The sequence below is a fragment of the Serinus canaria genome, chromosome 14, assembly GCF_022539315.1.
Source record: "Serinus canaria isolate serCan28SL12 chromosome 14, serCan2020, whole genome shotgun sequence".
NCBI lineage: Eukaryota > Metazoa > Chordata > Aves > Passeriformes > Fringillidae > Serinus > Serinus canaria.
The window spans coordinates 14,758,173-14,786,138 of record NC_066328.1 but is presented as its reverse complement, the minus strand read 5'-3'; the positions used below and the strand labels follow the sequence as shown (position 1 = coordinate 14,786,138).

Here is a 27,966-nt window from a genome sequence, read left to right as displayed (position 1 = left end):
ATCCCCCCAAATGAAGGCTCAGAATCCCAGGATCTGCCTGTTCCTGTTCCTTGGGGTTGGCTGTTCAACATTTAGGAGCTGAGACTGTTCTCAGCTTCCTCATGTGGAGGGAAAGGAACTTTGCCCAAGGTTTTCCAGGTATTTTTTCCACTCATTGGAAATATCTGTCAAAGAAAAAAAGCCTCAGTGAAACCTGCATCCAGCTCCTGACATCCCCCTTTCCTCCAGGAGGAGAGTCTGGGAGGGAAAAAGGGATTTATATATTTTATGTCTTATAAATCTTCACTGTGTGAGCTTTCTACAGAGGGAGCAGGTCTGTTCTTCACTGCAGATTTTGGATTTATGCTGGAAAAGCTTCCCCACAGAGCCCTAAACATCTCAAAGGACACGTTGGATTAGGAAAAACCAGATTGATGTTTTATTGGATAGCACTGAACAGTAATCAAGATAAATTATCTCCAGCTAATCATCCCAGGAGAGTCTGTGTGTGATTTGAGCAAACCTTGATCAAAAAGCAGCTTGTGAGAAAAGTTGAAGAGGATTTCTGGGGATCTCTCAGCTGCGGTGCAGAGCCACCAGTGACTCAGATCCCTGAGTTTTCCCACTGATTAACAGATCCCAGTGGGAGGGGATGGACAGGAGATCCCTGCAAGAGCTGGACCCAGAGTTCTCGCCTTGGCAGGGCAGTCAGCAGCACTGCTGGTTGTACTACAGGGAGTAAATCTCTAGTAAGGATCTGTGGAGCTTCTCTGGGCTGGAAAATCTGTCCTCCTTCACTGGCCAGCCTCAAAAATAACCAAATCCTGTGCTGGCATCAAACGTGGATGAATTCTCTTCTCTTTCCTGGGTCTTGCTGTGCAGCAGGGACTTGCCCAGCGCAGTTCCACCGGGATGGAGGGAGGGGTGTGCAGGGTGGGTGGTGCTGAGGGGGCTCAGAGCAGCCCCCCCAGCAGGATGCTCCCCACGGTGGCTGCCAGCAGGAGAGCGAGGCAGGAGCAGAGCCTGGATCCTGATCCTGCAGGGAGGGAGAACACAGGGAATGGGATTCTCCAGGTGCCCGGGGAGGGCTGTGGGCTCAGGAGATGATGGGACACCTTGAAGTGCTCCTGAGAACCCGAGGACAGCTCCAGGGCCACGTCCCCAGCTGTCCCCCAGCCCTGAATCCCACCAGGAAGGAGGGGGACCGGCCAGCTTTGTCCTCCCCGGCATTCCCGAGCCTGTCCCACGTCCCCAGCTCACCGGGCTCAGGCTGCAGGTTCATGTGGCCGTTGGAGGTTGGCCGTGCTGGCTCCGGAACGCTCCCAGGTGTGGGTTTGGGGCTGGGGGCCGGGCTGGGAGGGGAGCTGGGCTGGCACGGCACGGCCGGGGAGGAGCCGGGGCTTGTTTGGGGCGGGATGGTGGAGCTGGGAATTGGGGTGGGCGTGTGTGGGGCTGGGGTGGCAGTGGGGACAGAGGGGGAGGGAGGGACAGGGGTGGCAGTGGGAGAAGAGGTGGGATTGGGGACAGTAGTGGCAGTGCTGTGGGTGGCAGTGGGAGAAGAGGTGGGATTGGGGACAGTGGTGACAGTGCTGTGGGTGGCAGTGGGAGCAGAGGAGGAGTGAGGGACAGGGGTGGCAGTGTGAGCACAGGAGGGTTTGGGAGTGGGAGAAGAGGGGGGTTTGGGGACAGTGGTGACAGTGCTGTGAGTGGCAGAGGGAGCAGAAGAGGGGTTGGGGACAGTGGTGACAGTGCTGTGGGTGGCAGTGGGAGCAGAGGTGGAGTTAAGGACAGTGGTGACAGTGCTGTGGGTGGCAGTGGGAGCAGAGGTGGGGTTGGGGACAGTGGTGACAGTGCTGTGAGTGGCAGTGGGAGCAGAGGTGGGGTTGGGGACAGTGGTGACAGTGCTGTGAGTGGCAGTGGGAGCAGAAGAGTGGTTGGGGGCAGTGGTGACAGTGCTGTGAGTGGCAGTGGGAGCAGAGGTGGGGTTGGGGACAGTGGTGACAGTGCTGTGAGTGGCAGTGGGAGCAGAAGAGGAGTTGGGGATGGTGGTGACAGTGCTGTGGGTGGTACCAGCTGGGTTAGTGTCAGCACTTGTGCTGGTGGTGGCCCTGGAGGTGACAGCAGGGACTGGGGTGGCACTGGGGCTGCTGGTGGCCAGGAGGGTGCTGAGGAGGGTGACAGCAGGGGAGGTGGCTCTGTGTGTGGTGGGGGCCTGGTGGGTGGAGCAGGGCGCTGCACTGGTGACAGCGGGAGGGGCAGGGGGGGTGGCAGTGGGGACAGGGGGACCCCCAGTGTGTGGGGGGGTGCCTGGGGGGGTTGGGCTCTGAGTGCTCGGGGTGGGGGTCCTGGGGGGGACCGTGCTCAGCTGAGGGGTCGAGGGGCTGCTAATGGCAGTGGTGGTGGGGACAGTGACACTGGCTGAGGGGTGAGGGGTGGGGACAGTGGTCGTGGAGGTGACACTGGCCGGGGTGGTGGGCACAGGGGTGGTGACAGTGGCTGTGGAGGTGACACTGGCCGGGGTGGTGGGCACAGGGGTGGTGACAGTGGCTGTGGAGGTGACACTGGCCGGGGTGGTGGGCACAGGGGTGGTGACAGTGGCCGTGGAGGTGACACTGGCCGGGGTGGTGGGCACAGGGGTGGTGACAGTGGCTGTGGAGGTGGCAGCAGGGCTGGCTGTCCCCGTGGGCTCGGGCCACCCTCCCTGCAGGCCGATGTTCAGCACGCAGTCCAGCTCCTGCTGGGATTGCTGCTGCACCCAGCTCACCACCAAGGGCTCCTGCTCGTGCTTCTTTAGCTCAGGGAGGTTTATCCCCAGCAAATGTTTCACATCAGTGACGCTGAGTTTCTGCAACACACACACAGCATCTCCTTCCCTCACCCTCACAGCCCCAAACGTTTTGCTAACGGGGCTGCAGAGCAACTAAAACTTCCTAAAGGAAATTGATAAAGGTGAGAAAGAGGAGAATTGGTGACTTGGTTGGGCTCTGACCTCAGCCCTCAGCCAGCCCTGCCTTTCTCTGGGGAGAGGGACAGCAGCACCCCAGGGCTGTACCTGCAGTTCCTCAGGATTTAGGGCAAGGAAGGTGCTCAGATTCATGTTTATGGCCACACCAGCACTAGCCAAGTTCTTCAGATCTGCTGCTGGAGCTCCACCTTAAAGAGAACCCAGGGGACGCCTGGAGATGTGCAAACCCTTCCAGCACTTCTGGGGAGGTTCTGGAGGCTGCCAGGCCTGTCTGTGGCTGAGAAGAGACCCCAAATCTGGTGGAAGGGAAGCACCTACCCAGGTATGGCTGGATCTGGCAGTAATAGAGGCCAGGGGTGCTGGCCAGGCTGGCAAAGGCCTCCCGGGCCTTCCCATAGAGCTGATCCTTCTTGGGTTGGGAGCATGAAGAGATGTTCAACTTCCCAGCAGTCCTGGAAGGGGGGCACAGGTCAGCTCTGATGCCTTCAGTTTGAGCTCTCCTGTTTCCCAGATTCTGGACTGCACTGGTATATAATAACTCTGAACTCCTTGTAAAGTCTCAGCAGGTTCTCCTCACAGCTAAGGCACACAGAACAATCCTTTTCCAGCCCCAGAACCAAGGACACCGCTGCAGCTCTAGCTGAATGCAAACAGCAGGGAATGGAGGAGAGCAGTCTGGGAGGGTGGGACTGCAGAACCTGAGCTGGAACTGGACAAAGAACCCCAGTATGGAAATGGACCAAAACTGATCAAAGTGTGAGAACTCCTGACCCATTGTCCATGCTGGGTGTAGCCACAGCCAGGACCTTGCACTGCCCATTAACTCTCCCCAGCTTCTGTTCCAGGTAGCCTCTCCAGGCATCAGCAGCACCCCAAATTGCAGATGAATTGTTCTGGTGCCTGGGAGGGATGAGTGGGATATCCCTGCTCATGATCCTGGAGCTCAGGTAGGATCTGGGATTGGGACAGGGCCATCCCACTGTGCTGGTTGGGAGTGGGGACATCCACAACAGAGCTGGGGCTCTTCCATCCCACCTCCCCAGAGCCTAGGGCCTCTGAGGGCTGAGCAGCAGCCCCAAGAAGCAGCTCACCTGATGGCTGCAGCAGGGATCTGCCGGATCTGCTCCTCCTGCAGGTTGCACAGGCGCTTGCCTCCGATTTCCTGGAGCAGGGGCCCCGTCAAGGAGCCCCCCAGGGCCAGGTACCTGCTGAGCAGCTGCTGCACCTGAGGGGCACAAGGCATGTGGGAGGCACAGGCAGGGATGGGAGATATTCCTGGTAAGGATGGCAGTGCTGCCAACCACCAAAAAACCCCACAATGCCTCTACCTCGAGCTGGGCTGGGATAGGGGCAGTCCCAGTTTGGGTTCCTCACCATCCATCCCCTTCTGCTGCCATGGGTTTACCTGCAAATCACTCCACTGTCCTCCTGTGTTGCTGAGCAGGGCTGAGAGGGTGTCACTGGATGTCACCTGCCACTGGCTGATCTCCTGCTCCGTGTACAGGCGTGACAGCGTCCCCAGGCGCTTCAGCTGCTCCTCCGGGATTGACCCCTGGAAAAACTGTGGGGCCCGACCCATGGGGCAGGAAAGAGGGAAGGAAAAATAGGGCAGGACTGAGTGCAAAGGACCCACTTGGGCACCTCCATCCCTGTGCCCACTGAGCCCTGTTCCCTGCCCATCCTGTCTTGGCCCATGCTGCTGGGGGGCTCCTGCCCTGTGCCACCCCTTACCTCATCCACCTTTTGTTTCAGGACCAAGGAACCCTCTGAGTTGATTGGCAGATCCAGCACAGCCTCCAGGTTTTCTATTAACACATCATTGCTCAGGCACAGGTCAAGCTCCTCAGGGGAGAGGAAGATGATGTCCTCGATGTGGCTGGCGGTGATGGGCTCAGACTGGCAGCCTGAGGGCAAGGAATTGTGTCAGGCAGAGGGTGTGACTCGTGTGTGCCCTTCCCACCTGGCCCTGCTCCTGCTATAGGTGTCAGAGCCCTGCTGAAGGACAGGGAATCACAAAAACATGTCTCAAGCCACAGTGGATCCTGCTCCCATCCCCTGGTTTCCAATCCACAGAGGTGCCTCATTTGCTGTCATTCCCTAAAATCATTCCAGGAGAACCTGGTGATGTTTTGCAGCCCACTTGTGCTTAGTCCTGTTAAAATCAGCTCAAACTGCTCCATGTCCCCTACAGGAGCATCGTCTGCTCCTGCAGCATCCTGCCCTGGGGACTGTCCCATTGTCCCAGCTCCTTCCTGACTGCTGCCACCACATCCCTGCTCCCAGGTAAGAGCAAACCCCCACCTTGTGTTTCAAGGACGTTTCCCCACTCCCCCAGTTTGTGGGAATCCCAGATTTCTGCCTGGTCCAGCGGGGAGCTCCCAGACCCTCCCAGCCCCGGGCGTTGTCCCCTCCCAGAGCTCTGGCCTGGCCGGAGGGAAGGGAAACACTCACGGTCTGCGCTGCGCTGCAGCCGGGGCTGGGAGGCAGCCGAGGCTGCTGCGAGCGCCCTGAGGAGGATCAGGGATTGCTCCCGCTGGGAACGTCCCTGGCTGATGTAGGCGGCAGCGATGCTCCTCCTGAAATCCTCCCGTGCTGCCTGCGGGGACACAAGGCGCTGGGACCGGGGGGACAGGGACACAGGGTGCTAGGACCGGGCAGCACAGGATCCTGGGTCCACCAACCTCGGAGCTGGCCTGCCTGATGGTCCTCTCCCCCCGAGGAGGGACCTTACCTCGGCCACCAAACTCAGCGTGGTCTGGTTCAACGCCAGCACGAGCGGCCCCAAATCTTGCAGAGTCTGTAAATCCCAGCTTGAAGGATCCCTGCGGCAGCAGGGGCAGGACCAGCTCAGCATCCCCGTGGATGCCCACCCCTCCTGTCCGCCGCCCACCCTTCCAGGAGGGGAAGGCTCCTCACCCGTACGCTGTGTCCCCCGAGAGGAGCAGGGCATTGAGGGCATCCTGCTGTGCCTCCGTCAGCGCCGGGCAGAGCTTCAGCTTCTCCAGGATGTTGGGATCCGAGGCTGGGATAGTGCCCGGCTCCAGGTCACACACCAGCGCCCCGAGGCTGTACACGCGGGGTGTCATGAAAATATCCCCTAAAATCAGTGCCGGGGTGCTGCCATCCCCACGGCCGGGTGGGTGCCCCCATATCCCGGGGTTTGGGTGAGGGACAAAACAGCAGCGCCCGGGTTTCAGCCGGGGCGAGGCTCCCGCCGCAGCCGCGTGGAGGAGGGAGAATTCTCGGTGTGTTTTTGTTTCTGCAGGAGACCAGCCCGTGGTCTCCTGCAGAAACAAAAACAGTTCCGTGCTGGGATTCCAGCCGGTTCCGTGCTGGAATCCCAGCACGGAACCGGCTGCACAGGGCTGTAAATCCTCCCTGCCTAGTGACCCAGCACAGCAGCAGATGTGGTATGAACAAAAATTCACCCCGTGGGACCCCCCAGGACCCCCAGAGCCCCCGCCAGGGCTGGTACTTACTGGGGATGCTCAGCTTTGGACAGGACGGCTCCAACAATCAGGGCAGCCTGGGGAGATGATGGGGGATGCTCAGCCCCGGTAAGGAAAGGGAAGAAGGGATCTGAGATGCAGGGAATGGGATCTGACCCATCCGGAGCGCCCAGACTGCTGCCTGTGGGAGAAGCCAGGAGCTGCAGCAGCCCCTGGGTGACTTGTGGGGACAAAAGCCACTCTCAGCAGTGGGGACATTCGGATGGGTGCTTGCCTGGAGCTGGGTTTGGGAGCAGGGCATGGAGGGGAGGGATGGGACAAGGATGGGGCCATGCTGTGCACAGGGGGACAGCAGGGAGGTGGTGGCTGTGCCGCCCTGGAGTTGAGCACTGCGGGAATGGTGACACCCCCAACGCCAGCTGGGGAATTTTGGGAATGCCCTGGCACGGTGGGAGCCAGCAGAGCCGGCAGGGACTCACCGCTGTGGCTTTCACTGGGTCTGTGGAGACACCTGCAAAGAAGCAGGAGCAGGTTAGGAAACATCCCTGGATTATGAACGGCTCGTCAGGATTGCTCCAAGCAGCTCCAGGTTTGGAGTCTGGGAAAAGCCTTTCCTTTGCTAATTTCATGTTTAGGAAATGCTGTGGATCACTATGAAGGGAGCAGCCCCCAGCCCGAGCACCCCCAGCTCCCCCCATGAGGGTGTGGAAGACAAAAAGGGGATAAACCCATCCCTGGAAATCTGGGAAGATGTGTCCCTGGGAAAAGCCTGCGGATGTTGAGGGAGGGGAGCAGGAGGCAGAGCCCTGGCAGGCTGAACTGAGCCGGACTGGGATGAGGAGCAGCACAGCTGGAGCATCCCTGGGGGTCCCGGGGCAGGTTTTGGGGCCAGGATGTGACTCACGGAGGCAGAGGGTGATGGCTGCCAGGGCTGGGGCTGCCCACACCATGGTGCTGCTGCCGGGGGCCCGTCCTTGGAGCGGGTCTGGAGAGCTGTGTCCCACACTTGGAATTGCTGGAGGTCCGGGGCCTGGTTCTGTCACCCAGCACTGGGGCTGGAGCTGTGGGGTCACGGGTCTCACTGTGCCCACCCCGTCTCTGTGATGCTGCACAGACCCTCAGCGACCACAGGTGAGATTTTAAATCCCACATAACAGAAAACAGGACTTTTCCCACCCATTATAAAAGAAACTCCACAACTGTCCTGCAGGGACAGGGTCCCCCTCCATCCCCCAGCTCCTCACCAGCACAGACTGGGAGAAATCCAGTGTAAGGCAGTGGGGGAGCCCAGCAGCTGTTCCCCACCCCTCCACACCCCTCAGGTGATCTCCTGATAGAAAACCAATCCCTGCTCCTGAAATTCCCTCGGGGCTGCCCAAAGCAATCCGTTATCGCCGTCTGAACTCGATGCAAGGAATTTTCCCCCCTAAATATCAATTTTCCCCCCCAAAATCTCATTTCCCCCCCCCCAACCCTACCGTGGCTGTGTCGAGCTGTTCTCTGCCCCCTTGTGCAGGGGGATTTGGCTCTGGGATGGGAGGATTTGGCCGGGAAGGTGCTGGCAGGGCTGGGGCAGGGGCTGGGCAGGGCTCGGCACTTTATCTGTGCGGGGTGGGGATGTTGCTCCGCACACGGGGTGTGACGGGGCAGTTTCTCAACTCTGTTTTGTCAGGCTCCTTTCCTTCTCCCTGGTTATGCTTTGGGGCTGTTTCCTACTTCTCATAAAGGGTCACTGAGATCTGGGTTCAGCTGAACTGAAAGTGAACCCAGAAGGAGTTAAAGCCTCTGGTTTGGGAGTTTCTGTGCTCCTGAGGGGGATTCAGGTGCTCCTGGTGAGGGGAAAGCCTGTAGAGCTGCTCAGGGGTTATTTTATAGGGCAGGTAGGGTACAGAACAGAGTGAGCTCAGCGATGGGCTCAGCACCCTCTGGGAGATGTCTCCCTTCTCCTTTTCGCCTGGATCACAGCCAATCCATTCCCTTTTTTCAGCTTTCCCCCAGATCATGCTCCAAAATGCTGTCGAGCGCATGTCATGAAGGGAACCAAGACCAAAGGAATCAAGTCCTTCCCGAGCCTCTGAGATGACAACCTGGAGGAGCTGTGAGCACAAACTTTATCTGAGTGTTTATCCCGGGAAAAGGGAAGGGTGGCTGGGCTGGAGCAGGGCTGCACCCCCCTCTCAGCCAGGTTTGGGGGCTCCAGCCCTCCCCAAGGGTCCTTGGAGCTGCTGGCCGTGTCAAGAGGGGTTTGTCACCCCCTGCCCTGTCCTGTCCCCAGCCCCGTCCCCCAACCGGTCCTGCAGCCCCAGGGCTGGGTCGACGCCCATGGGTGTTGCTGGTTTCTATTTTGGAAGGATTTACTTTGAAAATAGCTCCTGTTGGGGCAGTAAAATTACAGAGTGCTATGAGGCTGCTGGAGGGACACAGCCCCTGCCTCGGGCTGGCTGGACAGAGGTGGCTGGAGCAGGAGGACAGGGACACATCAGGGCCACTCGAGGGGTCACTGTGTCCACTGTGTCCCCTTGGAGATCAAAGCTGGCCCTGAAACCCCCTTGGGAGCTGCCACTGGAGGATCCACCCTGAACTTGAACATGTGGAAGAACATCTGCCCCAGGCTATTCCTGGGGACATTCTCAGGTCAGCCGTGAGCTCTGACTGCAGGTCCCTGTGCCAGGAGGGCTGGGAATGCTCCTCTCCCTTAAGCAGGGCCCTCTGCCCATGTCTGGTTCATAATCTTCAAAAAACATCTCCCAGTCTTAAAGACTGCAATAATTCCTTGGGTCTTCAATCGGTTTTTCCTCTGCTCCCACCTGAGGGATGAGCGTCCCTCACACAACAATCCTCACACACTCAATCCTCCCTCACACAACAATCCAGCCCCTCACACAACCATTCTACAGCTCACACAACAATCCTCTCACACAATCCTTCCACACTCAATCCTGCCTCACACAACAATCCTCTCACACTTAATCCTCCCTCACACAACAATCCCCTCACACAACAATCCTGCCCCTCACACAACAATCCTCACACACTCAATCCTCCCTCACACAACAGGTCGGCCGGGTCGGAGCCCCGGGGCCGCTCCCGCGGGGGCCGGTCCGGCCTCATTCCCCTCATTCCTGGAAGCCCCCGAGAAATGGATGCAGAGAGCGGACAGTGAAGGGCAGAGACACGTTTAATACAGCAAATACACCAAAACTGGAACTGCGGAGTGCACGGGACATCACGGCCACAGCACAACCCCAGGGCGCCGGAGGAGGCACAGCCCCGCGGGCAGGAGGGGAGAGGACGGGGCCATGGCCCTGGAACGCAGCCGGGAAAGGTGCCTGGAAAACTCCCTCTCCAGGGTAAGGAAAAATCCATTTTATCTCTGGCACTGGGGAGAAACAGCACGCAAAGGCTGGGCTGGGGTGTGGGGGCTCCTCCACACAAACACGGCGGGCTCGGGATGCCAGCCCCATCCATGTCCCCACGTCCCCACCCCTCCTCCCGGCCGTGTTCCCGGCAGGGCCTGCTCCCAGCGCGGGCAAGGCTGGGTCCCCCCTGTGACAAGCAAATCCCTGCTGTCACTTTCCAGCACCTTCCCTGAGCGTCACCCCTCGAATCTTTGGCAAACAAATTCCTTGTGTTCCTTCCCAGCTGTGGGACCCCTGCCGGCCACAGGGCCTGGCAGGAAGGACAAGGGGCTCCTGCTCCTCCTGTCCCCCCAAGCCTCCTGGCACCAGCCCTGAGCCCACCGTGCCCACTCAGTGCCCAGGGCTGGCACCTCAGGCCATCCCCACCCTGCAGTGGTGGCACCAAGCCACAACAGAAAGGGACAGGTGATCGAATTCTCCCCTCGGGGATTTTGGTGACTTGCAGGGTGTGTTTATGCACAAGGAAGGGCTTTGATTTTTTTATTCCCCTCAGGGTGGGAATATCAGCTGTGTGAACCCCATCAGGTGTGTTTTCAAAGGGATGGGGTTGGTGAGGTGACAACAACTCTGGGCACGTGGTCCTTGAAAGCCCTGGGATGGGGCTGTGTGGCTCCCCAGCTGTCCTGTTCTCCTCATTTCCAAATGTCCCTCGAGGGCTGCAGAGGATGAGCAGGGAAGGGGAAAGCAAAGCAGGATGACCAGCCAAAGCAAGGGCACTTCCAAGGAAATTTCTTGGCATCTGTCAAAGCTGAGCTCCTGCCTGCTCTTCCCATCAGTTCTCAGCCTTTCTTTCACCTTTGTCCTTTTCCAACTGTTCCAGAGCTTCCCCAAACTGCCCAGCTGAAGGACCTGGAAACCTGCCAGGCAGGAGCCACCCCACGGAACCTACACAGGACACTGATCCTTCCTCAGGTGGGTGAGCAGAAAGGGACTTGTGCCCTCTGACCTGTCTCAGCTGTGATAAAAGCAGGAAAGGCAGTGCTAGTAGAAGGAATAATAAAATCTATTTAAAAAGCTTTGGGCTGCTGGCTCTCTAACCACAGAAGTACTAAAAATACCTCATTCCTGAGACCACCCGTATTTTACAAACCCTAAAAGACTAGATTATCTTCCTAGAAAATTGAAAAAAGTTTAAAATCCATTGGTATCAACCCCTTCACCTTCACCAAACCTTTAAAAACTGCCCAGGTGGGCTGAGGGAGGGGGTGAGGGGCAGGGACCTTCCCATGCCCATCCCAGTCCAGTTTCACAGGACACCCTGGGACTGGGGTACTATCAGTGTCCCCAGAATGTGCTCCAGCCCCCAATCATGGCACAGCAGCTGGAGTGAGGGAATGGGAATGGGGGACAGGGACACTGGAGCTGCACCCAGCACGTTCTCCCCTCCCTGTGCCGGGCTGCAATTCTGCATCCAAGCATGGAGAGCCTGTGGAATGTCCATGGCAAAAGCAGTGCCCAGCTGTGCCCGAGCCCCAGGACAGGGATGGAAAGCTTTGGGGTCACTCTAAGCTGGAGCGTGACACTGACTCTGCTGCTGAGGCCCAGGATTGGGAAAGGGACATCCTGTGACCAGATGGATGATGGGCGTCACAAAATAACCCCACCTCAACCGCTCCTAAAATCCACCTGATGCCAGCCCCAGGAGCGAGGGAAGCCACAGAGGGAGTGCAGGTGTGGAGGCAGCGCTGGGCTCCGTGGGGACAAGGCTGGAGCTGGGAATGCAGGGATGTGCTTTGTGCTCACTCCAGAGCCCACTCAGCCAGCCACTGCTCGCACCGCGCCCGCTGCTCCTCCGTCTCCTCCCTGCTGCCTTCACCCCCTGCTCCCTCCTCTCTGGCAGCTTCCCGGCTCTCCTCCTCCTCCTCCTTGTGTGTCCCCTTGTCCTTGAGCTCCTGGATGACATCCTCCAGCCGCTGGGTGACGTGCTGGGGCACCCAGTTGCTGTCCATGGTGGTGACGAAGGGGTCGGGCGCACACACCTCGATCAGCTCCTTGCCGGTGGGAATGCGCAGGTAGTAGGCGTGGAGCATCATCCTGTAGGGATTGCTGTCCTGCCTGTGGCTGTAGGTGAAGTCCCCCACGATGGGGTGGCCGATGGTGCTGCAGTGAACCCGGAGTTGGTGAGTCCTCCCTGGGGGTAGAGCAGGAATCAGGGACAGGGAATTCCTGAATGTCTTCTTCAGGGCATGGTGACAACACACCTAATGGCATTTGTCCCCCTGAGCACAGCAGGTCTCAGCTTCCCCCATCCCTTTCCAGGCTCTGCTGCATGTCAGAGCTGCCCCTGTCCCCACCTGTCAGTGGCTGCAGCAGCACTTTGGTGACGGGGTCTCCGCTGTAGGATCCATGTTCCAGCACAATCAGCTCCGACTGGCACGGCTTGGGATTCTCACAGCCTGCAAGGGGATCCAGAGGGGGTTTGTGATGCCCCAGCACATCCCTGGGGGCGTGGGCAGAGCAGGGGATGGGGCTGCTCACCCTCTGTGCCCTCGATGCACATCATGTGGGTCATGCCCTCGGTGGTGTTCTTCCCGATGGCGTAGCGGATCGACATCCGGCTCTGGCTCACATGGCCTCTCACCTGGGGGCAGGAACGTTCACACTGAGCCCTGGCACGTGCTCCTCACCCACCCCCCATGGCAGGAATCATGGAATCACAGAGAGGGTGGGGCTGGAAGGACCTTAAAGCCCATCCATTTCCCCAAGCCCAACTCCTTGTCAGGGGCAGAGACACCTTTGACATTGCTCCCAGCCCCATCCAAGCTGGCCTTGGACACTTCCAGGGGTGGGGCAGCCACAGCTTCTCTGGGCACCCTGTGCCAGAATTCCTTCCTGACATCCAACCTAACCCCACCCTCTGGCAGTGGGAAGCCATTCCCTGTGTCCTGTCCCTCCATGCCCTTGTCCAAATCTCTCTCCAGCTATCTTTGAGCCCCCCTTTAGGCTCCAACTCTGAATCCTTCTCTTCTCCAGCTGAACACCCCCAGCTTCCTCAGGGCAGAGTTGTTCAGGAACACCAGAAGGCCAAGGCAGGAGGTGGCAGGGAGGGCTCACCAGGGCCAGGTAGGCTTTGGTCACCAGGCGCTCCTTGAAGCACTTGTAGGCGCTTCCCGCCGCCGCTTTGTTGAGTGCCACACACAGGGCCCCGCTGGTGGAGAAATCCAGCTGGTGGCAGAACCTGGGACAGACACGGGGGTCAAGGAGCATCCTGGGCACCTCACGAGTGTCCCCAGCTGAGGGTAGAGCCGGGCTCGGCGCCCAGGCGCTCACCTGAAGCCGTAGTAGGTGTCGGGGTCGGCCAGCTCGGGGAAGCGGTGCTTGAGCTGGCTCTGCAGGGTCAGGGTCTCGTACCACATCTTGCTGTCGATGCGCAGGTCCCAGTGCTTGTTGACCACGATGAAGTCGGAGCTCTGGTACAGGATGGACAGGTTGTCGATGGTGCCCGGCTCCATGGCCAGCGCCCTGCGGGGCAGAGAGAGCGAGGAGGAACCGGGATGAGGAACCGCCAGCTGCGGGATGGGCAGAGCAGCCCCGGACACAGGGGACGGGCAGGGAGCAGGGCCTGGAGGTGGGACACCCCAGCAAGGACTAGAGATGTACCGCTGCTGCCGAGATACCAGCGTCACCCGCAGCACTGCTGTCACCCTGCCTGTCCCCCAGGCTCACCGGTGTCACACCGTGCGGATGCAGGTCCCACAGCGGTACGGACGCTACAGCAGCGCTCCGGCCGCCGCCATGCCGATGTCACAGCGCACGGCTCCGCCGCTGTCCCGCTGTCCCGGGACGGCCCGGCGCCACGCGCGGAAGGCCCATACCCGCCCCGCTGTCACGCGTGGAGGCCCCGCAGCCGCGCGGTGCTGCCTCTGCCCATCCCGGCCTCGCCCCGCTCCCGGCCGCGAGCGCGGCGGCTCCGCCGGAGGGCACGGGACAGAGGGGAGGGGACAGGGGACGCGGGGCGGAGACACGCACGGCGGAGAGGACCCCGGACCGGGCAGAAGTGACCCGGACCCGGCTGGGGGGACCCGGACCCGGCTGGGGGACCCGGACCCGGCTGGGGACCCGCGCAGCGGCCCCGCCGCCCCGGCCCCGCCCGCTCCCGCAGCGCCTCCCGGCAGCGCTCACGTCGCGTCCAATCAGCACCGCCCCCGCCACCTCCTCCCGCGCGCCGCGCCCAATCAGCGCCGGCCCCGCCTCCGCCCGCGCGCGCCGCGCCCAATCAGCGCTGGTCCCTCTGTGCGCGCGGGCGGAAGCGCGGCGGGCGCGGGGCCGGTGGCGGCGGCGGGGCGGGCGCGGCGCATGGCGAGCGCCGAGGATGGACCCGACGATGGGCCCGACGATGGCTTCTACGAGCGCTTTGCCGACGAGCTGGAGGTGCTGGCCGAGCTGGGAGGTGGGCGCTGCGCCGGGACGGGAGGCGGCGGAGGGAGCGAGGAGCGGGACTGTGCTTTGCGCGCCCGCGTGTGCCCGTACCGCTGTGGGTCTCCGGTGAACGGCACCGTGGTCTGACCCCTCTTGCAGATGAGCCATCCCCACCCGCCGGTCCCAAAACATCTCAGTTCCGGGGCAAGAGGCAGCCGCCGGAGGAGCCCGACCTCCCCGGAGACTCTCCCGGCGGCGCCGGCGCCAAGAAGAGGGACCGGGACTGTGTCCCCGCCGTGTCCCCGGCAGCAGCCGAACCCCGCAGTAGGTTTGACCCGGTTCCCCGGGTGCTGCTGCTCCCTGTCCCCCCGCCCCGAGCGGTACCGGGTGCTGGAGCGTCCCTTGGGTACCACCGTCCGTCAGTGATGTTCTCTCTCCGCTTGCCCCAGCCCCGAAGCCGAAGCGGCAGCGCCTGGAAGCTGTTAAGAAGCTCGATTTCGGTGCAGACGATGAGCTGGCTCCGGATGTCTCCTGGGATGGTGGCCCAGAGGCACCTCTGGCTCCCCACAATACCAGGTTGGCCACCCTGAACCCCATTTGTAACAGGAGAGAGGGGAAGGGCCCTTCCCCTTCTGAAGGAATGTGGTGTTTTCCAGCTCGAACCACCTGGAGATGAGTGGGATGGTCCCCATGCAGACCACACCACCCTTGGAAAAGAAGAGAGTACTGAGGAGACCCCCCGTCCTGGAGGATTACATCAACGTGACATCCACTCAGGGCACCAGGGTCTTCCTGGTGCTGAGGGATGATCCCTGCAGGACAGGGCTGGAGGTGAGGAAGGATCTGAAGGTCGGGTTTGCTCCTCTGTGGCCCCTGGGTGGCTCAGGAGGGGGCTGGCTGTGCTGTGTCCCTGCAGCTCCCGGATTCCCTGGGCTGGAACGCTCGCAGGCCGCTCCACTTGCTGGGGGTGCCCTTCTCCTACCTGAAGGAGCAGGTGGATGAGGAGGTACCACATCTCCCTGCCCTTCCCCTCTGTCCCTGCCACCCCTGCTGGCCACAGGGCTGGCTCCCAAATTCCTGTCCCCAGCCATGGACTGGGGGGTGTCTCTGACCTCTCTGTGTTTGTGCTCAAGCGTCGCAGGCAGGTTCTGGAGGCCTCCCAGCAGCTGACAGAGATCATCAGCAGGTGAGATGCTGGCGTGAAATCCCTCCCCAGTCCCTGCCACGCTGCTGGATTTGCCTCCCTCACAATCAAGTTTTGGGGGACTTGCAAGCAGAGGAGCCTTTTTGCCCTCTTCACCCCCAGCCTGGGGAGTCTGGGTGGAGTTCCCACCCTGCCCTGACTCCTGGGGTGCTTTGGGGTACATTAATTCCATGCTGCAGTTGCCTGGGGAGTGAGCCAAGCACCGAGAGCCCGGATCCCAGCATGGACACAGCTCCAGCAGCCCAGGAGGAGTCTGAATCCCACTGCCTCTGGGTGGACAAGTTCACCCCCAAGCGCTACATGGAGCTGCTCAGTGATGATGTGAGGTGCTGGGACGAGGGGGGCTTGGGATGGGTGGGATCTGCAACTCTTCCCTAATGCCCTGGGATCAGGAATTGCCTCTGGAAGCACTGGCTGGGGGGCTGTGTCTGTGCTGCTCTGTCTGGGAGCAGTCCTGAGTCCCTGGGAGCTTGGGATGGCAGCTTTGCACTGGAGACTGGGGATGTTCTGGCAGATGAACCTATGGAACGTGACCAAAACGAGGCAAAAAAGATTGAGAGGATTTTAGCCAGAAATTGTTGGCTAATTTGAATTGTTGTGGGGAATGTTAGGACTTTTGTAGGGAATTGGATGCTGGGAGAGGCTGGGAATTGCTGAGCTGAGCCAAGACAGAGCAGGGCCAGCAGGGATGGGCCTGATGTGACTTACCCAGGCTTTCCCTGAGGGATGGGGGCTGAGCTGGGAAGGGAAGCCTTCCCACCTTGTCTCAGGGAGATGCCAGCTGGAACCCTGAGCAGCCTGCTCCATGAAGGAGAGCTTTCCTCTGCCCTCAGCTGGATTTTTCTTGGGTTCCATGGATTTTCCCTGCTTTCCTGCAGTACACCAACCGCTGCCTGCTGAAGTGGCTCAAGCTGTGGGACACGGTGGTGTTTGGCAAGGACAAGGCTGGCAAGAAGCCCAAGCCCAGCTCTGCAGCTCATCCCCCACCCAGCCATCCCAAGGAACATCCCAACAAGTGGAAAACCAAGGTCCAGCTCACCGAGGAGATGCTGGAGGCCGAGCTGGACCAGCACAACAGACCTAAACACAAGGTGAGCAGGAGGAGATGTGGCTGTGGGTCCCTGTGCTGCCACCAGCTGAGCAGCAGCGTTGTCCCCTCTGAGGAGGAAGCCCACCAAGGGTGACCTCCCCTCTGTGCCACAGGTGGCCCTGCTCTGTGGGCCCCCTGGCCTGGGCAAGACCACGCTGGCCCACGTCATCGCCAGGCACGCGGGGTACAACGCCGTGGAGATGAATGCCAGGTGAGCCCTGGGTGCCAGGTGAGCCCTGGGTGCCAGGTGAGCCCCTGAGGGCCAGGTGAGCCCATGCCCTGCCCAGGGGGCAGGTGATGCTGTGGCAGAGTGGTGCTGGAGATGATGGTGGCCTGGGGGTGATGCTGGAAGTGATGCTGTTCTGGAGGCGATGGTGTCCTGGGAATGATGGTGTCCCAGAGGTGGAGATGTTCTGGAGGTGATGCTGTCCCAGGGGTGATGTTGGAGGAGATGGTGATGCTATTATGGAGGTGATGGTGCTGTGGAGGTTGTGCTGCTCTGGAGGTGATGATGGTGTTATGGAGGTGATGCTCTTCTGGGTGTCATGCTGGTGGTGATGCTGTCCCGGGGATGATGCTGGCGGTGTCCCCACGCCCAAAGTCACCTGTGCCCGTGTCCCCTCGCAGCGATGACCGCAGCCCCGAGGTGTTCCAGACCCGCATTGAAGCTGCCACCCAGATGAGGTCTGTGCTGGGCTCCCACGAGAGGCCCAACTGCCTCATCATCGACGAGATCGACGGCGCGCCCGCGGTGAGCCCGGGGCACCTGCACCGACCCCTGGGGCAGCAGCCCCTCAAACCTGACCCCATTAACAGCTCCCCCACCGTTCCACGAGCAAGAACCCATCCCTCCCATCTCTGTTTCCTTCCCCCCCAGGCCTCCATCAATGTCCTGCTGGCCATCATCCAGAGGAAGGACGGCGAGGGCGAGGCGGGCGCGGGGCGGCGGCGGCGGCGCGAGGGGGGGCTCCTGCTCAGGCCCATCATCTGCATCTGCAATGACCAGTGAGTGTCACCTGCCCGGGGGGGGACAGGGACACCAAACCCTGCCCCCAGACAGGACGTGGCTGCTGGGAGTGTCTCTGTTTGAGTGCAGCTGCTCCAGTCCTGGGGTTGGTTTGGGCCTTTCACATTGAGCGGCTGGAGTGTGGCTAGGGAAGGGAAGAGAGCTGGAAAGGGGCTGGAGAATTCCTGAGGGAGCTGGGAAGGGGCTGGAGAATTCCTGGGGGAGCTGGGAATGGGCTCAGCCTGGAGAAAAGGGGGATCAGGGGAGACCTTGTGGCTCGGCACAGGAGGGGACAGCCTGGGGGGTTAGGTTCTGCTCCAGAGAACAGGAGCAGAGGGAACAGCGTCTGGGCCAGGGAAGGCTCAGGTTGGATATTTGGGAAAATTCCCTCATGGCAAGGGCAGCCAGGTATTGGTTGGTCCTGCTCAGGGCAGGGGTGGAGTCCCCATCCCCGAGGGGATTTCAAAGCTGTGTGGATGTGGCACTTGGGGACATCATTTCATGGTGACTTGGCAGTGCTGGGGGTACGATTGGACTCAACACTCTGGGAGGTCTTTCCCAACCCCAGTAATTCCAGGATTAAGAAGGGAGTTCCCAGCTGGGCTCTCTCAGCCCCCGTGTTTCCCTCCCCCAGGTTCGTGCCCGCGCTGCGCCCGCTGCGGCAGCAATCCTTCCTGCTCAGCTTCCCCCGCACCGCGCCCTCCCGCCTCGCCCAGCGCCTCAGCGAGGTCTGCGCTCTCCCAGGCTCCCCGTGGCTCGGGGGTGTCCCCTGTCCCTGTGGCTCGGTGTCCCCTCCCCGCTGAGCCCTGTCCTGTCCCACAGATCGCGCTCCGGCAGGGAATGCGGGCGGACACGGGCGCGCTACTGGCGCTCTGCGAGAAAACCGACAGCGACATCCGCTCCTGCATCAACACCCTGCAGGTGCTGGGGACACTGCCAGGGCCTGGGGACATGGGCAGGGCCTTGGGGATGTGGGCATGGCCATCAGGACATGGGGATGGCCATCAGAACACAGGCAGGGATGCGGGGATGGGGGCCTAGGGACACAGGGATGGCCATCAGGACATGAAGATGGCCCTAGGGACACAGGGATGGCCATCAGGACATGAAGATGGCCCTAGGAACACAGGGATGGCCATCAGGACAAGGGCATGGCCATCAGGACACAGCCATGGTCCTGGGGAGACACTCCTGCTGCAGCTCCAGGCTCACACAGGGACTGAGGGAACAAAAGTCCCTTCCAGTCAGGTCCCTGAAGCATCTCCTGGTCCCCTGGGGTGTTTTGAGCCCTACCTGTGGAGGAAGAGGGGGGTGGCTGTGTCCAGCTGTTCCCAAGGACTTTGGGATCCCCATCCCCTCCATCCCCTGGCTCCTGCTGCAGTTCCTGCATGGCCGAGGGCAGAAGGAGCTGAGTGTGCAGACGGTGCAGACCATGAGGATTGGCCTGAAGGACCAGAACAAGGGGCTCTTCTCCATCTGGCAAGAGATCTTCCAGCTGCCCAGGCCCCAGAGGTAGGAGGAGGGGGTTTTTACATCTGTTGGGTGCCTGGGCGGTGGTATTCCCATTTCCCAGAGAAACTGTGGCTGCCCCATCCCTGGAGTGTTCAAGGAAGGCTGGATGGGACCTGCAAGGTCCTGGAGAGCAACTTCTTGAGGGGGTTTGTGTCCATCATAGAATCCTGGAATGGTTTGGGTTGGAAGGGACTTCAAAGCCCATCCAGTGCCACCCCTGCCATGGCAGGGACACCTTCCTCTGTCCCAGGTTGCTCCAAGCACTGTCCAACCCGGCCTTGGACACTTCCAGGGATCCAGGGACAGCCACAGCTGCTCTGGGCACCTGTGCCAGGGCCTGCCCACTCTCCATGGGGATATTCCTTCCCAATATTCCTTCTAAACCTTTCCTCTGAGTTTAAAGCCATTCCAGATGCTTTGTTACCACTCTGCTTAGCTCCCAGTAATTCAGCACTGGCATTGCCTCCAGTCCAGTTTCCAAAGATCCAACTATTCCTCCAGCACTGGGAAACCCTCAGCTCTTCCCTTTGGGCTCCCCCAGGCACAGGATAGGAATGGATCCCTCTCTGCCAGCCCAGCTCCTGCTGGGGGACGAGGACCTGTCCCACCCTGGGGGCTCAAGGGGCTTCAATTCCTCCTCCCAGCGCTTCCACCACATCCTGCAGCTCTCCATCTCCTCGGGAGAGCAGGAGAAGCTGGCCCAGGTGAGAGCAGCCGGGGGGAAGCTCAGACCCCCAGCCAGGTGGGCTCCATCTGACCCCCCACCCACCCTTCTGCAGGGCCTGTTTGAGAACTTCCTGAACATGAAGGTGCGGGATTCCAGCCTGGGCTCCGTGTGCCTGGCCCTGGAGTGGCTGGGCTTCTCTGACCTGCTGGGCCGGGCCGTGCTGCATGCCCAGAGCTTCCAGCTGCTGCGCTACCTGCCCTTCCTGCCCGTGGCCTTCCACCTGCTCTTCGCCGCCAGCGCCGTCCCCCGGCTGGCCTTCCCCAGCAGCCAGCCCGAGGCAAGTGCGGCAGGGCCGGCTGGCAGCCAGCTCTGGGCCTGCAGGGACAGCGCCTGAGTGTCCCCGTGCTGTCCCCAGGCCGTGGCCAAGCTGAGCCAGATGCAGAACCTGCTGCTGTCCATGGTGTCGGGGATCGCGCCGGGCGCCCGGAGCCGCGCGGGGCAGCGGGCGCTGGTGCTGGACGTGCTGTGCCTGCTGCTGGACATCATCGCCCCCAAACTGCGGCCTGTGAGTGCCCCCAGAGCCCTCTGCAAGCCCCACCTGCTGGGCCAGCCGGGATTTGTGTCCCCAGTCCGGGCTGGGTTTGGTGTCACAGCCGGTGCAGGAGCTGGGGGTGTTGAGGTGCCCAACTGTGTGGAGGGGTCCTGGGCCCTACCTGGACTGGGCTTTGGGGGGCTCTCAGAGTCACCCCCACCCAGGAGAGGGTCTGTCCCTGCTCTGGGAAGGACCTGTGTCCCTAAGAGAGAGCTAAACTTGATCTGGCTCCTTCCTCACCCAGAAACAAACCCCGTGTGTGGTATTTTCTGAGTTATTGTTGGGAGGAAAATGGTGAATCTGACTGCATGTTCTTAGAAGGCTAATATATTATTATATTATATTATATTATATTATATTATATTATATTATATTATATTATATTATATTATATTATATTATATTATTTATATTATATTATATTATATTATATTATATTATCATTATATTATATTATATTATATTATAATTATGTTATATTATACTATATTATATTATATTATGATATACTAAACTATACTAAAACTATTCTAAACAGTAGAGAATGGATATTTACAGGAGGCTAAAAGATAATAATGAAAACTCGTGACTCTCTCTTCAGAGCCCGATACAGCCAGACTGTGATTGGCCATTGAGTCAAAACAATTCACATGAAACCAGTGAAACAACCACCTGTGGGTAAACAATCTCCAAACCACATTCCAAAAGAACAAAACACAGGGGAAGCAAATCAGATCATTATTGTTTTAATTTTTTCTCTGAGGCTTCTCAGCTTCCCAAGAGAGAAATCCTGGGCAAGGGGATTTTTGCAGAAAATGTGACGGTGACAGCCGTGCTTGGGCTGTCTGGGGTTTCCAAGTTCTCTGCTGTCCCTGGCCAGGTGAACACGCAGCTCTACAGCCTGAAGGAGAAGCAGCAGCTGGCTGAGCTCATCAGCACCATGCTCACCTACAACCTCACCTACCTGCAGGAGCGCCTGCCCGAGGGCCAGTACGTCTTCAAGCTGGATCCGTGAGTGCCGGGGCTGGGGAGGGCAGTGGGAGTCAGGATCCTTCCCTGGAGTGGAATTCCCACAGGAGCTGGGGCTGCCCCATCCCTGGCAGTGTCCAAGGCCAGGCTGGATGGGAATTGGAGCCAGTGGAAGGTGTTGGGGATGGACTGGATGATTTTAAGATCCCTCCCAACCCAAACCGTTCCAGGATTCTGTGGTGATCCTCAGGAAGGAGTTGGGACTTTTGGCTTTGCTCCATCCCCAGATCAGCTGCCTCATCCCTCCCAGCCATCCCCAGGTTGGGTTTAATGGGATTAAAGGGAAGGGAGCAGGACAGGACTGACCCACCTGGACACGTCCCTGTGGCACCTGGCATCTCTGGCAAACAAATCTGATGTCACCAGCAACACCTGGGCTTTATTTCTTTAAAAATTCCTAAAGCATTCCTTTGAAAACTGATTTCTGAATGACTGCAGAGCCACCTGACTCGGGGCTTTGCTCCTTGGATTTTAGGGGCAATAATAGTGGATAAATAGTGGATAAATAGTGGATAAATAGTGGAGAAGTAGTTGATAAATACAAAAAAAATTAGTGGATAAATAGTAAAAAAATTGGGATAAATAGTGGATAAATATGAAATATTTAGAGCTGGCAGAGGGACTGGTGGCTTCTTGTTGCTGGGGAAACTGGAACAGGCCTAACTCCAGAGCCGGTGCCCCAGGCTTGTTAAGAATCCAGCTGCTCTGATGATCCCAAATTCCTGTTCCTGGCTGGATTCCCATTAAACCTGTCCAGGGGGGCACCTCAGGGTGGCTCTGAAGGTCCTGCTGCTGCTGTGCCCGAGCTGTGCTGTGCCCCTGAGCTTTTCAGGGCAATCTGTCCAATCTCCTCATTTTGCTTTCAAGCCAGGATTAAACCCCTCTAATCCCTCCTGCTTTCCCATTCCCATTCCTGCACGGGGGGAAAGCGAGGCAGCGTGGCTGGAACCACCCAGGGGCAGGGCTGGGACCTGCTGGGGCTCTCAGGCTGCCCAGAGCTGGCTGATTTTTGGGGCTGGTTGCCCCTGGAATGACCCAGGGGCAGGGCTGGGACCTGCTGGGGCTCTCAGGCTGCCCAGAGCTGGCTGATTTTTGGGGCTGTTCCCTGTTTTCCATGCTGCAGGAACGTGGAGGCCGTGTGCCGCTTCCCGGCGCTGCCGGCCCGCAGGCAGCTCAGCTACCAGGCCAAGCAGCTGATTGCCAGGGAGATCGAGCTGGAGAAGATGAGGAGGACAGAGGCACGGAGCCTGGCCCAGGTGGGCATCCCCAGGGGGCTGGCAGGGCTGTGGATGTGCAGGAAATCCCCAGGGATGTGTTTTTCCCAAAGCTGGCTTTGGCTGCCGAGTGGAAATCCAGGATTAACCCCCCTGGCTGCAGCTGTTTCCCTGCACAGCTGGGCTGGGCTGCAGGGCTCAGCTTTTTGCAGGAATTCTGGAGGCAGTTCAGGCTTTGAGCCCTTCCAGTGAGGGCTGTGAGGAGCTGGGAACTTTTAGGTGGGAATTTTTGGCTGCTGTTTGTACCTGGCCGTGTGGGAAGTGATCTCTTCCCTGTCTCCCCTTCCCTGGCTACTGTCACTTCCAAAGGTCCCAAAGCCCCCAGGAGCAGCAGAGTGGCTCTGCCCACTCTCCTGGAGGCAGGAAAAGATGGGAAGGGGTGGAAAAGGTGGAGGAACATCCTGGGTGTAGCTGATGCCTGCCCTGCCCTGGTGCCAGTGGGATAATTAATCCCTGGGAGCTCCTTGGAGCAGCAGAAAAGCTCCTGGGAGATGTGTGGGACAAAGAGAAGCTGCAAAAACATCTCTGAAGACTCCTTGTTTACGTGGTGTGGATGTGAAATCCCAGGGAAAGGGGCTTCAGCTGATCCCAGGAGGCAGAAAATGATGGAAAAATCTTTGGGATATTGCAGGGGCTGGGTGGGATGGGGCCAAGGGGCTGGCAGGAGCTCAGTGCCCAAGCCTGGAGCTCAGACAGCCCGAGGGGAGCCTGGCTCAGCTCTGTCCTCCCCACAGGATCCCAGGAATGGCCCCAGGGAGCAGCGAGGGGACGCGGAGCCAGCGGGGACCCCCAACCACCAGCAGCGCCTGGAGCACATCGTGAGGAGAGCAGCACAGCAGGACAAGGTCAGGGCCCAATTCCTGCCCCAATTCCTGCCCCACTTCCCACCAGCTCTTCCTGGGCTGCCAGGCACTCCCTGGCTCCACTGCAATTTGGTTTTTTAGTCCAGTTTCCTTTAATAGCCCAGCCCAGCTCCGTGTGTCACATTAAGGCATCGCTGGGATTGGCGTGAATTGGAGCTGGGTGACATTTTGGATGTGTCCTGGGATGTTTTCAGGGCTGGGGGAGGGAGGAGCTGTGGGAATTTGGGCTGAAATAGCTGAGTTTGGGCTCTGTGGGAAAGCAGCTTGGAAAAGCTGCTCTGGAATGATCCCACCCTGGGCTCCAAGAGGAGCTGGGATCGTTCCCTGGCACTGCCCCTCTCCAGGGCTCAGCTGCCAGTCCTTTCCTGGCTGTAAAACCCCACCTGAGCCTCACCTTTTGCCTGTCCCCCAAATTTGGATGCTGTTTGCATTCCCAGCCCGCTGGCCCTTCCTGCAGGATTTGCATTTGGCTCCTGCTCTGCTCAGAAGAGCCTTGGGGTGCCTGAGCCCTGCCCAGGGACGGCCCTGCCCTGGTTCTGTCCCTCTCTGAGCAGCAGCTGGAGGTGCAGCTGTCCCAGAGCCACCCCATTCCTGCTGCTTGCTTCCCACAGCCCGAACTGGATTTCTTTGGGAGGCCACTCCAGAGGAAAGAGGCGGCCAAGGCCCCGGGTAGGTGACACAGGGACCTCAGAACTGGGTGGGTGGCACAGGGACAAAGTGTCCCTGAGCTCTGGGCGAGTGGCACAGGGGTGGGATGGCCCCAGAACTGGGTGGGTGGCACAGGGGCAGGGTGGCTCCAGGTGGGTGGCACAGGGACAGGGTGGCCCTGGGTGCCACTGGGGGCTCTCCCCATTCCCAAAGAGGGGCTCCTGTCCCTCAGCCCCATCCCCAGGGGACAGCAGCAGGGACAAACCCAGCCCAGCTGGCAGGGAGTTCCTGGGACACATCCATGGATTCTGGCCTCATCCAAAGGGAATTTGGGGGGAATTGTTGGTTGCAGCATCCGGGCTCTCTGCAGCCAGGGCCCAGCTGGTACTTTGGAGGTTTTTAAAGTGGATTTTCCTGCTGCAGCCCCCCAGGTTTCCAAGGAGGAATCCCTGGAGCTGCAGATGGGAAAGGCCGTGGGCAGGAGCGATGTCTGGTTCCGCTTCAACGAGGGCTTCTCCAACGCTGTCAGGAGGAACCTCTACATCAGGGACCTGCTCTAGGCCAGGCCCAGTGCAGATGGAGCTGCAGGAGCCCCTGGGTTTGCCTTTCCAGCCTTGGCTGGGCCCTGTGCCCATCATCTTGGGCCATGATCTTTTTATTACCCTCTTATTTTGTTAAAAAAAAGAAATAAAATGGATCTAAAAAAGGCAGTAGTGAAGTATTGCTCTGTTTATTTCAGACAAACTCGAGGTGCCAGGTTCTGCCTGGTTTGCTGTGCAACAATATCCTACAGTGTACAAAAGTATCTAAAGTCACTGCAAATGGGGGTTTTATAAAAGCTTCTTTACAAGTTGCAAAAATCTGCCTTTTTTGGGTGGCAGAAGTGTGAGATGAAGCTGCAGCACAGCCCTGGAGCAGCCTGGGGGTTTCCCCCCATTTCTAAAACCCCTTCTACAGCCAGGAGGGAAGAAAGGAGGTGAGGGCAGGGCTTTGCTCAGGGTCTGGGGTGGAACTGGAGCTCGGGGGTGCCAAGCCCGTCCTGAGGAGCCAGGGAGCCTCAGAGGATGATGCATTTGCCTTTCTCCACCCAGGGGTTGTTCTTCATCAGCTCCGGGTTCAGGAAGGGATCCTCGGGAATCCCGTCCTCGATCCACTTCACAAACCTGCAGAGAGGGGAGGGAGGGTGGGCACAGCCCAGGGGCACCTGGGGGGGTTTGGGGGAAATCCTGGGGGGGAGGGAGGGTGGGCACAGCCCAGGGGGCTCAGGGGAAATCCTGGGGATGTCCCCAGCTCTGTGGCCATCCGTGATTTAAAGTATTTTGAGCTCTGCAAAGCTCTGGGAAGAGGGGATCTGCACCATATATATAATAAGATATATATATATATACACAAATAACATATATATACAACAATATAGAGATATATAATACACATACATATATAGATATACATCATATAGATATAATAGATATAGATACATATATATATATATATATATATATATATAAAATATATAAATAAAAATTTAAAAATACATATATAAAAGAGAATCATGGAATAGTGTGCATTGGTGGAAACCTTAAAGACCATCCAGGCCCACGATTTTATATATAATAAAAAAAATAAATCATATATATAAACAAAGACAAGAGAGTGCATGTGTGTGCCTGTATATATATACACACACACACACACACACACACACACACACACACATATATATATATTTACACATACCAAATTATATATAAAATAAAATCTGTATTTTAATTTTAATCAAATTGCAGCGGAAAAATAAATTCATATTACACATAGGTGTTTATGTAGATAGGAAACAATTTCTAGCTCAGATTTATTATGTTTTAGGCATTATGGATAACATAGAATGGATAGAATAGGGAAGGGAAGCCCCCACTCACTCAGGTATGGTCTTGGAGGACATCTCTCTCTTGTAGGCCAGCTGGTACTTGAGGCTTTCCACCTCTTTTTTCCATTGTGGGAGATCCCACTCGTCCATCGCGCTCTCCGAGGGCTCCGTTGGGCTGGGAACGGGGATTTTGGTGCCTTGTCCTGCCCTGGCCCCTCAGTTGCACCCCAACGGCGACCCCAGGATGGGGACAGGCTCTGGGGGAGGTTTCCAAGCCCCCAGAGGAGCAGCCAAGGGCTCAGGGAGCTTTTGGGGTTGTTTTGGTTGAGGCAAAGGCTGCCCGTGCTCCTCTCATGCAAAGCGCGGGGACCGAGGCAGATTTGACTGGAATTTGGGTGGGGAGCAGCAGAGAGCAGCCCGAGGCTCTTTGGGAAGGGGCTGGCTGTCCTTGTCCTGCCCGGCCACGGCTCGGAAGGGACCAGGAGGGATTTGGGGCAGCCTCAAGAGCACTGGAAGCAGCTCAGGGGGCGGCCAGCACAGATTTGGGGAGCAAAGCAAACCCCTCTGCACCCTCCACCCCACTGCCCCCCCAGCAGTGACCTGGGGAGGGCGGGCGTGATGGGGAAACTGAGGCACGGCAGCCGAGGGGGCTCGAGCAGTGCCCACAGTGGGGTGGTGCCCGTGCCACCCCAAAACCCGGTGGCACAAGGAGATTTCCCTGTCCCCAAGCCCAGCCCAGCCGCGGGGCCGTGAACCCCAGGGGTGCCCCGGCTCGGGGAGGACGGGCGGGGAAGGGTGAGAGCCTCCCTCGGGCACAGCTCCTTCCCTCGGGCACAGCTCCCTCCCAGCCCCGCTCCATCCCCTTTGGCATCCCCGGAGCTCCAGCCGGGAGCGGGATCTGCCCCTTCCCGAGCCCGCACATCCCCGCTCGCACCTGGCTTGGTGGTGCCGGCAGCAGAGAATCGGGGCCGCGTCTGCAGCCCTGGCCTGGCCTCGCTCCTGCCGCGGCTCCCCCGGCTCCCGGCGGTCCCAAAGGCTCGGGATAATCTGTGATGCACGGCTGGTGCGGATGGATCCCGGCTGCGTCCTCCCCCCGCCGCTCCCGGGGGATTTGGAGGGAGGCAGCTCCAATCGGGGTTATCCCGGCTGCCCCCCGGCTGAGGGGCGCAGGGAGCAGGGTCCCTTTCCTGCTCCAAAGGGAACTTTCCCATTTTTAACGAGTTCTGCTCCTCTTAGCCGAACTCCAGGACCACTCCAGGCCCAAAGGGAAGTGCAGAGCTCCAGGAAAGGTTTTTTTCCTCATCCATAAAAGATTAAATCGTTCCCTGAAGGATCCATAGGGCTGCTCCCAGGCATTAAAACCCAGCAGGGATCAATCATGGAGAAGGGTTTACTTACAGGAAAGAAGCATTTCCCAGATTTCCTGCGCCAAGGGGGAGAAATCCAGGCTGGGACACAAAGTCCCTGCCCTAAATCTGTTCCCATTCCCTCTTTGGGGTCCTGGGATGGGGGATCTGGAGGAGACTGAGCCTGGCCCAGTCCAACCCCAAGGCAAAAATTCAAACCTCAAAAAAAAAAAAAACCCAACCAAAAAAACTGATAGTCAAAGGAAAATCTCAAAAAAATGCCCCTAAACCCCCCAAAATCTCTCAACTTCCTAAAAGCCCCTAAATGCCCCCAAAACCTCTCAACTAAAAAAACCCCTACCCCTCAAAACCCTCTCAAAATCCTAAAAAACACCCCAACCTCCCCAAATCCCTCAACTTCCTAAAAAAACCATAGCAAAACCCTCAGCTTCCTAAAAACCAGTCCCCCCCCCAAAAAATCCAAAAACCCAAACCAAGAAAATGAACCCAAAGAGGCAAAAAACCCCTCAAAACCAAAAAAACCCAACCCCCCCCTAAAAAACCAGGACCAAAACACCCAATAAAAAAACCCCAAAATAAAAACCCCAAAGAAACCAAAGCCAAAAATAAAACCCCGAGCCCAAACCAAAATCCAACCCCAAAAATCCCACCCCAAACCAAGTAAACAGCCAAAAAA

The 27,966-nt window shown here is 58.7% G+C and overlaps 4 protein-coding genes across 6 annotated transcripts; 1 reads left to right on the top strand and 3 right to left on the bottom strand.

Annotated features, from left to right (window-relative positions):
• Nucleotides 1-64: 64 nt before the first annotated feature.
• LOC108962333 (mesothelin-like protein) lies at nucleotides 65-7,959 on the bottom strand. Its single transcript, XM_050980286.1, has 15 exons — nucleotides 7,872-7,959; nucleotides 7,298-7,454; nucleotides 6,873-6,904; nucleotides 6,424-6,470; nucleotides 5,861-6,010; nucleotides 5,676-5,766; nucleotides 5,396-5,540; nucleotides 4,676-4,848; nucleotides 4,350-4,505; nucleotides 4,036-4,169; nucleotides 3,263-3,396; nucleotides 3,032-3,132; nucleotides 2,287-2,824; nucleotides 1,240-2,216; nucleotides 65-1,015 (listed from the first exon to the last, which is right to left on the bottom strand). The coding sequence occupies exons 2-14, from the start codon at nucleotides 7,341-7,343 to the stop codon at nucleotides 1,258-1,260; spliced, it is 2,706 nt and encodes a 901-aa protein (XP_050836243.1). The 5' UTR covers nucleotides 7,344-7,454; nucleotides 7,872-7,959; the 3' UTR covers nucleotides 65-1,015; nucleotides 1,240-1,257.
• Nucleotides 7,960-9,553: 1,594 nt separating this feature from the next.
• RPUSD1 (RNA pseudouridine synthase domain containing 1) lies at nucleotides 9,554-13,860 on the bottom strand. 2 transcript variants are annotated; one of them, XM_018915781.3, is made up of 6 exons: nucleotides 13,413-13,860; nucleotides 13,083-13,274; nucleotides 12,867-12,990; nucleotides 12,291-12,393; nucleotides 12,107-12,208; nucleotides 9,554-11,943 (listed from the first exon to the last, which is right to left on the bottom strand). In XM_018915781.3, the coding sequence occupies exons 2-6, from the start codon at nucleotides 13,262-13,264 to the stop codon at nucleotides 11,552-11,554; spliced, it is 903 nt and encodes a 300-aa protein (XP_018771326.1). In that variant the 5' UTR covers nucleotides 13,265-13,274; nucleotides 13,413-13,860; the 3' UTR covers nucleotides 9,554-11,551. The 2 variants fall into 2 exon arrangements, with proteins under 2 accessions (XP_018771326.1, XP_009090007.1); XM_009091759.4 differs by having other exon boundaries at nucleotides 13,479-13,860.
• A 217-nt stretch (nucleotides 13,861-14,077) lies between these two features.
• On the top strand, nucleotides 14,078-24,749 carry CHTF18 (chromosome transmission fidelity factor 18). 2 transcript variants are annotated; one of them, XM_050979904.1, is made up of 22 exons: nucleotides 14,078-14,202; nucleotides 14,331-14,495; nucleotides 14,621-14,747; nucleotides 14,828-15,002; nucleotides 15,088-15,177; nucleotides 15,305-15,357; nucleotides 15,555-15,696; nucleotides 16,254-16,466; nucleotides 16,579-16,676; nucleotides 17,093-17,216; nucleotides 17,343-17,470; nucleotides 18,106-18,199; nucleotides 18,294-18,392; nucleotides 18,853-18,983; nucleotides 19,525-19,687; nucleotides 19,763-19,987; nucleotides 20,066-20,215; nucleotides 21,123-21,253; nucleotides 22,395-22,527; nucleotides 23,280-23,390; nucleotides 24,020-24,077; nucleotides 24,480-24,749. In XM_050979904.1, exons 1-22 carry the CDS (start codon nucleotides 14,109-14,111, stop codon nucleotides 24,614-24,616), a joined length of 2,841 nt encoding a protein of 946 aa, XP_050835861.1. In that variant the 5' UTR covers nucleotides 14,078-14,108; the 3' UTR covers nucleotides 24,617-24,749. The 2 variants fall into 2 exon arrangements, with proteins under 2 accessions (XP_050835861.1, XP_050835863.1); XM_050979906.1 differs by lacking the exons at nucleotides 24,020-24,077; nucleotides 24,480-24,749 and adding an exon at nucleotides 23,866-23,984.
• Nucleotides 24,750-24,884: 135 nt separating this feature from the next.
• On the bottom strand, nucleotides 24,885-27,030 carry GNG13 (G protein subunit gamma 13). The gene is made up of 3 exons (XM_009091760.4): nucleotides 26,858-27,030; nucleotides 25,976-26,098; nucleotides 24,885-25,219 (listed from the first exon to the last, which is right to left on the bottom strand). Exons 2-3 carry the CDS (start codon nucleotides 26,071-26,073, stop codon nucleotides 25,114-25,116), a joined length of 204 nt encoding a protein of 67 aa, XP_009090008.1. The 5' UTR covers nucleotides 26,074-26,098; nucleotides 26,858-27,030; the 3' UTR covers nucleotides 24,885-25,113.
• Between the last annotated feature and the right edge of the window lie 936 nt (nucleotides 27,031-27,966).